We start from the raw sequence: 9,570 nt of genomic DNA, 5'->3' as shown, positions 1-9,570 counted from the left end.
CAGCTCCAAATCCTTGTGATGTTGGGGATTCCAGGGCTGGAGCAGCTCTGCAGGTGGGGTCTCACCTGAGGGGGCAGAATCCCTCCCTCCCCTGCTGCTCAGGCTGTGGGATCAGCCCAGGAACTGGGATTTGGGACTTCTGAGCCCCAAGGTTGAAGGGAGGCAGTGGGGGAGGACTTTGGGGTGCTATAACCAACTCCATCCAGCAGCTCCCAAGAGCTCTCCAAACCCCTCTGATCCTTGAATCCTCAGTGCTACTCCAAGGAAAATCAAATTGCTCGAGACCACAAACAGAAAACAAAAGTGCTGCCACTTGCACGCTGGTTTTTTTTGTGAAATTCAGCATTAAATGCTCTGCTTTGTTCCAAATCTGAGCCTCAGGATTGATTCCCAGCACCATCCTGCACTGCAGGAATGCCAGGGAGAAAGGGGGGGGGGGCATCAGGAAAAGGGATTGAATCCTCCTGATGAAACTCCTGGATTGAGCAGAATCCATTAAGGCCTAAATTGTCCCTTAATTTAAATTTAACGGGTGATATCAAAACCTAATTAAAAATCAAACAGTGGGGGAAGGAGAAAAGAAGGGTCTGACAAGTGATGAATCCACTTGACCTGAAATTGGTTGGAGGCACAAAATTGCATTTGGAACAATGGTTGTTTATTAAACTCCTTAAAACCATATTGAATTGGATTTTTGCTTAAATAAGCAGCAAGGAGGAATTAATTTAGTGGCCTTGAAGCTACTGAATATTGAAATATTGTGGAGATGCAAATGGGGCTTGGAGATTAACGGGATTGGAGGGGTCTTATAACCAGGACTGAATTAACCCTGGGACATTTATGTCCCACCTTAAACCAAGACTTAATTAGGGATGTTTCCTGGGGGACAGGAGGATCTTGGGATGAGCCTTTCTGGGGAAAAAACAAGCAGGAAAAGGGTAAAAACCGGGTGTTTTCTGTTGTGTTGTTAACGGGGAGCAAACCAGGAATTAAAATCTTAATAAACTCCCACCTGAACAGTCCCTGTTTGAGCCCCACTTGCTGTGGGTTTTTTGCAGCTCTGAGGTGCCTTCATCCCTCTTTTTTCCACCTTCTTCTCTTCCTGCTTTTCCCAACCTCTAATTTTCCTGTCAGCGTTAATTTATGCCCAGCAACGTTTCCTCCCCCCTCTTTCGCCCGTTTGTAACTCAGAATAAAGTTCTTTTTTCCCTCATTAACATTCCTGGTGGGTTGTGAGGAGTCAAAGACTCTTCCCAGGACATTCCCAGCTCCTTCCCAGAACCTTCCCAGGCACCTGGAAAATGGGGTTTTAGTTCAATTAGTGGTTAATTTGAAGAGCCAAATGTGGCAAAGTGGCCTCACAGCTGCTGGAGGAGCAGCAGGAGCCTCAGCCCAGCCAGGGAAATGATGGAATTGCTGATTTGTTGGGATTGGGGAATGATTGAGGGTTCTGAGGAGTTCTTGACTCTCTCCTGGAGTTCATCCCATGGATAAATCACCTCCCATTTCACCCCCTAAAGCAGCACAACCTCCTTCCGGTGGTTAAAATCCCATGGGATTGAAGGGCTTGAAGGAGCTTTCCAGAGAAATCGCTTTAATTAGAAAGAAAAAAATCAGGAATGAGGAAAAAAAATCAATAATTAGGGGGAAAAAATCAATAAAATGGAAAAAAATCGATAATAAAGAAATCAATAATAAGGAAAAAATTGATAGCAAAAAAATCAGTAATAAGGAAAAACTGATAATAAAAAATGAATAAAAAGGAAAAAATCAATAATAAAAATAATAATAAGGAAAAAGTCAATAGAAAAGGAAAAATAAATAATAAAAAATCAATAATAAGGAAAAAATCAATAATAGGAAAAAAACAGCAATAAGGGGAAAAAATCATTAAAAAGGAAAAAAGAAATACTAAAAATCAATGATAGGGAAAAATTCATTAGAGGGAAAAATTAATTCTTAAATTCATTATTAAAAATTCTTCAAAAGGGAAAACCGCATTGAAAGGGAAAATTCATTCTTAAAAATTAATAAGGAAAAATGAAAAGGAAAAAATCGGTAATAAAATTAATAATAAGGAAAAGTCAATAATAGGAAAAAATCAGCAATATGGAAAAAATCAATAAAAAGGAAAAAATAAATACTAAAAATCAATAATAAGAAAAGACCAATTAAAAAATCAATAAAAAGGAAAAACTCAATAAAAAGGAAAAATTAATAAGAAAAAATAAACAAGAAAAAATCAGTAATAAAAAAATCAATAATAAGGAAAAAACAATATAAAGGAAAAGGCAATTTAAAAAATAATAAGGAAAAATCAATAATTAAGAAGTAATGGAAAAATAACGGGAAAAATAATGGGAAATAATAAAATGTTGAGAAAGTTGGGTGGATCTGCTTGGACGTGCAGGGAAAGGGGAGATTCCACGGGAGCTCTAACCCAGAGAGCTCAAAAATGATGGAGTTTGCCCCCCAAAAATAGGCTGTCCCAGGGTTAAACTTCTCCTCCGGCGACAGCTCTGGAAAACCTGGTGTTTTGCAACATTTTCCATCCATGAGTCGTATTTTTGGGATTTCTGTCCCCAGATGAACGAGGTTTTCCACTCCAACATCCAGGAGGGCATCAGGCACTACTACGATGACCTGGACTTCAAGAACATCCTGGATTTTGTGCAACAAAAGGTTTGGTTGGAGGGGGAGTCACCTCAGGGGGGGTCTGACGACGGATTTTCCAAGGAATTCCTGACTCCACTCACCCCTGAAGCACAAACATTCCTTCTCACTGTGCTTTTAGAGTTTGTTCCCAGCCTTTGGCTGCTTTGCTTGGAACATCTTGACCTGGGTGGGTTTGCAGGGGGGTTTTTTTTGGGCACTTCTGCTCCCCAGGGGGGTTTTTGGTGAGTTCTTCTGACGTCTGTGTAGCTGCAAAGAGCACCTCCTGCTCCTCACCGCGGAACGAGCCGCTCCAGGGTATTTATATTCCCGTGTTTTGGTGGGAAATTGGGACCCAAAGCCTGGGAGCTTTTTTGGATCTTCCCCAACCTGCTCAGGGGGAGGCGAAGAGGTAAAATAACATGTGCTGGAGCTGCTTCAGGGCTGCAGAGACCCTTAGGGGGGCACCTTGGGTGGGTCTCCTGACTCAGGTGTCGCCAGGACCTGGCCAAGCCCTTGTTCCCATGGGAAAACTGGAGATTTTCTGGAAGAAGAGGTGACCTCCACAGAATCATTTAGGTTGGAAAAGCCCCCTAAGATCCTCTAAGTCATCAAATCACAGAATATTCGGAGGTGGGAGGGACCCCCGAGGACCAACAACTCTTTAAGTCCTGTCTAAGTCCAACCCAGCACTGCCAAGCCCACCCTAAACCACGTCCCCAAGTGCCTCATCTGGGTATTTGGGGGATGTAGTTTTGCTCATATTTTGAGGATATTTGGTTTATCCATTATTTGAGTCACTGTGGAGGGACCACTTGGCTCAAAGCATTTGATAAATGGGGGAAAAATGTGGAAAACCCTCAAAACTTGAGGTGCAGGAGGAGAATTTCAGGGATTTTCTGTGTCCTGGATTGGCTGAGGAGAGCAGAGCTTTCCCAGCAAAGCTCTTTCAGTTCTCCCCTCAGCCCAGTTTCTCTCCTTTCATTTTGAAGCATCATAAATCTGGGAGTCTTTTGTTTCTCTTTGAAGAAAAGGAGATTTGAAGCTCCTTCCTCTTTGATGTGGTTGGAATTTAAGGCCCTCTGAGCTCTCCTGCCTTGGATTAAATCCCTGCTCTTGCCTTTGGAGCCAGCCTTGCTGAGCTGAGCTCATTAATCAGGCTGAGAACCCTCTGAAGGTCTCAGGTCCTGCCCAATTCTGAGCAAGATCAGAATATTTTCCAAGTTTTGCTCTAACCACCCCAAAAGGAGGATGGAATCCCAACTTCTGGATGATAAATGGGTGCAGAAAGTCCTTGTTGGAGTCACCCTTGAGGAGCCTCGGACCACAAACCTCCAGATAAATTGGGTTTATTTATGGGAACGTTCCTGTATCTCCAAACCACCGAGGATTAGACTCTTATCAAACAATTTCCCTCCCTTTTTCCAACATTTTTCCCCTCTACTTCTTCCCTTGAATCATTATTCCCCTTTCTATTACAAGTTTTCAGGGGAAGATCCTCATCTCGAAGGCTCTCTCTGTGCTAAAAGTTGTGGCCACTTCCACATAAATCTTTATTATCCCACGTTTTACCTCGGAGACAATGAGCTTTGCAAGAGTTTGCAGCTCCTTGCTGGGAGGGTTGATGTGCTTTTGTGGTTTCCAAAGCAGGAGCAACAGCAAAGGCAGGGATTGAGATCAGCAGAGCTGCTCATCCTGAGGGAGGGACCAGGAGAGGCCAAAGCAGAGGATTTATGTCTTAGAAGATACTAAAAATTGGGTCTATGGGCCCAGTTCAACTTGGAGAGGATGAGAACTTGGTGCCAGCATGGAGGGACCACCACCAGCCCTGCTTTTTTGGATGAAACACAAGCCCAGAGCAGCCTGTGACCATCCTTTACTGTTAATTCTGCCATTTGCCTCACTAAAACCCCTGGCTGAGCTCAGCTTTGCTGGCACACGGCTTAGTTAGGTCAGGCACAACCACCCCAGCTCCTTAGGATTTGAGTTTGGCTTGAACCCTCTCTCAAGTGTTGCCTTAAACCAGAGCCAAGCCCCTTCCCACGCTTAAACCAGTCCTGGTGGTCTCCAGCCTCACATCCCAGGGCTGCAAAGGGCACGAGTTCAGCAAAGAAGAGTGAGAAAAACCTCTAAATATTGTTTTTTAAGTGCCAGGAATTGCAATGTTTCATTACCAGGGTGATGGTGCAAACAATGTGGATTCACCTGCTGTCGCCTCCTGGGCGTGGCTGCCTGTGAGCAACTGGAAATGGAAAAAAATTGGCCTCAAAAATTAATATGACTTGAGAGAGGGTTCAAGCCAAACTCAAATCCTAAGGAGCTGGGGTGGTTCTGCCTGACCTAACTAAGCCTTGTGCCAGCAAAGCTGAGCTCAGCCAGGGGTTTTAGTGAGGCAAATGGCAGAATTAACAGTAAATGATGGTCACAGGCTGCTCTGGGCTTGTGTTTTATCCAAAAAAGCAGGTCTGGTGGTGATCCCTCCATGCTGGCACCAAGTTTTCATCCTCTCAGAGTAACCTGGGCTGCTCAGGTGCCATAAAATCGACTGTGCTTCTCTTAAAAGCAAATCCAACCAGGTTTGGTGCCAGTCACTCCCTCAGTTCTCCTTCTCTGATCATTTTTAGTGGTTTGCTGCTACAAGGGGAAGAGCAAAGTTTGATTTGAACTTCAAAGAGCTGCCAGAGCTTCAGTTCTTGCCCAAACTCAAAGTAAAGCTCAGAGAGGTGAGATGTGCTTATAAAACTTCCTCCCTTCTTCTGAGAAGGATTAAAGGCAGCTCCCACAGTGGGGCTCCTTCCAGGGGGATATTAGAGCTGGAAAAAAAATCCTCATTTCTCAGATAGTGGAGGCAGTTTTGAACACTCAGAGCTGCTCAGGTGGGACCTGGGAGGCTCTTTCCATGTCCTCCCTTTGGTTTTTCCACCTGTTATTCCTCTCTGAGCTGCAGGAACCCACATGAAAGTAAAACCCACCTGAAGGCTGGCCCACCTTATTAGAAATAAGCACGGGCACAACAGGAGTTTGGGCTAAACCTCTTTTTGCAGAGGAGAAAACACTCCAGTGAGGCTTCCTGGCAATTTGTTTGAAGAATTTGATACCAAGTTTTGCACAATTAAAAAAGAAAATGGAAAAAAACTTTGCAGCATTGGGGTATCAAGCCCACCAATATCCCTTTGGGTGTTTTCTCCCCTCTTTCCAGGCATATTTTGGGAGCTGCTCTCCCTCACTGACACAGGTGGGATTAAAGACAACAAAGGAATTAGAGGTAGGAAGTCAGAAATTAGTTGCAAATCTGTGTTTTGGCTGCTCCTGGCCATGTTTGCCCATTTTGGGGTGGGAGAACCCCCAGAGCTGTGGCTTCTCCTACTCCCTTTGGCCAAGAATTACCCCTGGGGGGAGCAGATACTCAGAGGGTTCAGCCTCTGCAAAAACTGCTCCTTGAAGAGGTTGATGCTTAAAAATGGAGAAAACCTGGGGGTTTTTCTCTCTTACCAAACACCCCCTTCCCTCTCCTGCCTCTCCAGGCTTTTCTTTCTGGGGGAAAAATGTGAAGATTGAAATTTGTTTGCCACAAGAAGGGATGATTTGCTTTGTAACAAACCCATTTTTATTCTGTGGAGAACAGAGAATGACTTTCATTAAACTTTTTTTTTTTTTTTTGCCTTCATTGTGGGAAGAGAAGAAAAAAGCAGCTTTTTTTTCCCCCTTTGTAGCTGCAGCATTTGATCTCTAATTTAACTTGACAGGAGGAGAAATCCCTGTTAGACTTTGGAGCCTTATTAGCATTGAATGGCACCAACTGAGCTGCCTTCAAGAGCCAAGAAATCTGCTCATTCAGGGGCTGGAAGAGCCATCTCCCTTCGGGAATAGGCTGGATTAGTCACCTGGAATTAAATCAGTCAGGCTTGAATGAGCCTGAGCTTTGCTGGGCTCCAAGCAAAGCTGACTCCAACACTGGGATCCACCTGGAACTGCCACAGCCTCTAAACCAGGGCTAAGCAGGGCTTAACACCCACTCTGCTGGTTTTACAGTGTCTTCAGCTTCCCATTCAGGGTCCTGAGAGCAGGAAATAATTGGGGCTGTCAAAGCTGGGGATGGAGATGGCAGGGAAAGGCTGGAGGGGGGTGTGTTGGAGGTGGAGTTATGGAATGGGTTGGATTGGGTTGGATCTCAAAGATCAGCCCATTCCACCCCTGCCCTGGGCAGGGACACCTTCCACCAGCCCAGGTTGTTCCAACCCAGCCTTGGATGCTTCCAGGGATCCAGGGGCAGCCACAGCTTCTCTGGGAATTCCAGCCCAGCCCCTCCCCACCCTCACAGCCAACAATTCCTTCCCAATATCCCATCTAGCCCTGCTCTCTTTCAGGTTAAATCCACTCCCCCTTGACCTGGCAGGACATGGCCCTGGAAATGCTGGTTCAGCTGCCCCTCTCACCCTCTCTTTTCCTCTCTGTGCAGTTTTCCTGCTGTGGTGGGGATGAATATCGAGACTGGGGGGTCAACCAGTACCACTCCTGCAACAGCAGTGGGCCCCTGGCCTGTGGGGTGCCCTACACGTGCTGCATCAGGAAGGTAAGGCAGACAAGGCACAGAAAATGCCTTTATTTCACTCAATATTCCATAAAAAAATCCTTTTCCAGCTGGTTATCACTGCATATTTCTGCACTGAAGGATTTCTTCTAACCTGCATTTTCAGCTTGACACAACATCAGTGTGAGATGATAAAGAACTAGAAAATATATATATTTATGGACTATTTTTGTTGTATTTTACTCTGCTGTTTTAATGTAGAGCAAAGTCCTAGGCAATTTCTGTTTGTATCATCCAAGGAGTTGTTAGAAATGCCAAAGTTTTCAACTCTGTGATATAAAATGGTTTGGAGGATTGTTTTTAAAACAATAGCAGCAACGTAGGACTTGGGGGTTGCTCTGCCTGGAGAAGGTTCCAGGGAGACCTGAGAGCCCCTTCCAGGGCCTAGAGGGGCTCCAAGAGCTGGAGAGGGACTGGGGACAAGGGATGGAGGGACAGGACACAGGGAATGGCTTCCCACTGGAAAAGGGGGGATTTAGATGGATATTGGGAAGGAATTGTTGGATGTGAGGGTGTGGAGGGGCTGGGATGGAATTCCCAGAGAAGCTGTGACTGCCTCATCCCTGGGAATGTCCAAGGCCAGGTTGGAACCTGGTTTAGTGGGAGGTGTCCCTGCCCATGGCAGGAGGTGGCACTGGATGAGCTTTACGTTCCCTTCCCAGCCAAACAATTCCATGATTCTGTGTGGTGGTTTAGATGGAATATTGGGAAGAAACTGTTCCCTGTGAGGGTGGGGAGGCCCTGGCACAGGTTGCCCAGAGAAGCTGTGGCTGCCCCATCCCTGGAGGTGTCCAAGACCAGGTTGGACAGGGCTTGGAGCAACCTGGGCTGGTGGAAGGTGTCCCTGCCCATGGGAAGGGGAGGGACGGGATGAGCTTTAAGGTTCTTCCAACCCAAACCATTCCATGACTCCATGACTTGGCTGCATCCCAGCATGGATCTGGATGCACTCTGGTCCTCTCCTGTCCAATACATTTCACTGAGGGGTTTAGGAGTGTGTTGGGGGTGTTGATCTGCTCTGGGGGAGGAGATTTTTGAGGATTTTCCTGGAAATGGGGCTGTGTTTGCACAAAGAGCTACCTTTGTGCAGTGGAATGAGAGAAATCCCACGAGCAACTGCCCCTGGAAGGTGGCATTTCCAACCTATTGGGTTGGATGGGGCTGGACTCCAGAGGGGAGTGGATTTGCAGAGCCAGGAGGTTCTCCTGAGCTGATTCACAAATCTGGGAATCAAGACATCCCCCTCCAAGCAGAGCTTTTCTGCTGAGCCTGTGTCAGTGCTGACACAGACCATTTAAGCCAACCCTGCTCCTCGTTGTCATCAATCTAACACATGTGGAGATAAAAGCCCAGGAGCTGGGCCAAAACCAAGCACAGATATCCCTGGTTGCTGTACCAGCAGTGCTATAAACTTCCAAACAAGGATTTGCTGAGCTTAATCCTGGTAGCAAAACCTCCTGGAGGTTCAGAGCACTGGGAGGATCAGCACTGGCTCCCAGCCTTGGCTGTGCCCCAAGGATTTAATAAGGAGAATTTATCATCAACCTTGTATTGTTGTGGGGTTTTTAGTGGGGAAGAGGGTGAAATGTGAAGTGGTTTAATTATCACTGGAAGTCTGACATGCAAATCAGCTGCAAAAATAATTGTCAGCTCTAATCAGGGCATTGATTAAGAATCCTAAAGCTCCTGGAGGTGGAATTAGGAATTCATGGGTTGTGCTTTTGTGGTACAAGTGGGGATGTGTTGAAGAAATCCAAGTGGATTGTGGGGTATTTTTACACTCCCCGTGGTTTTGGGTGAGAATTTGGCCGAGAAAAGACCTTGGCAGAGCAGAGAGGGAAAAATCCCAGGTGATTAATACAGAGGGGAAGGAATAATCCTGTGTCTTAGTTTAACAAGATTACAGTTTAGGAATTAAGAAACTTCAGGTGGAAGTGTGGAAAAGGAAAAGAGACAGCTTTTTATTAACAAAATCTGAATAAACAACAAATGGTGCGATCAAAAACTTTCAGAAGAAACAAAACAAAGTCCCAGTTCCCCAGGTGGGGGGAGAAACCCTCGGCAACCCGGGGCTGGGGGGGAGGCAGGACTGTCCTGGCAGTTCAACAGCTGCTCTCAGCCCCCTGTGCCAGCAGCCAGCAATGAAGGAATCCCTGTGCTGGATTAAAGGTAAACCAGCAGGGGAAATGAACTCAACTCAAAGGAGAGATTAGAAGTCAGAATAACAATTTAATAAAATAATACAATAAATACGATTATACAGACAAACAGTTGGTTTTAACCCACAAAACCCAAATGTATAACCCAGCACCCTGGGGCATGAACAG

At 45.7% G+C, this 9,570-nt stretch overlaps 1 protein-coding gene across 2 annotated transcripts in view; it reads left to right on the top strand.

The window, feature by feature from the left end:
- The first annotated feature begins 2,392 nt into the window (after window positions 1-2,392).
- LOC108503424 (tetraspanin-15-like) overlaps window positions 2,393-9,570 on the top strand; it is a 20,917-nt gene continuing 13,739 nt past the window's right edge. The window contains exons 1-3 of one of the 2 annotated variants that reach the window (XM_017827361.1): window positions 2,393-2,682; window positions 5,277-5,375; window positions 7,112-7,225. In XM_017827361.1, the coding sequence (XP_017682850.1) occupies window positions 2,587-2,682; window positions 5,277-5,375; window positions 7,112-7,225 (309 nt within the window). In that variant the 5' untranslated portion in view covers window positions 2,393-2,586. The remainder of the gene's footprint in view (window positions 2,683-5,276; window positions 5,376-7,111; window positions 7,226-9,570) is intronic. The other variant, XM_017827362.1, reaches the window with a different exon arrangement.

The sequence above is a fragment of the Lepidothrix coronata genome, unplaced genomic scaffold (assembly GCF_001604755.1).
Source record: "Lepidothrix coronata isolate B3197 unplaced genomic scaffold, Lepidothrix_coronata-1.0 Scaffold137, whole genome shotgun sequence".
NCBI lineage: Eukaryota > Metazoa > Chordata > Aves > Passeriformes > Pipridae > Lepidothrix > Lepidothrix coronata.
The sequence above is the reverse complement of the archived record's forward strand: the minus strand, read 5'-3'. Positions and strand labels throughout refer to the sequence as shown.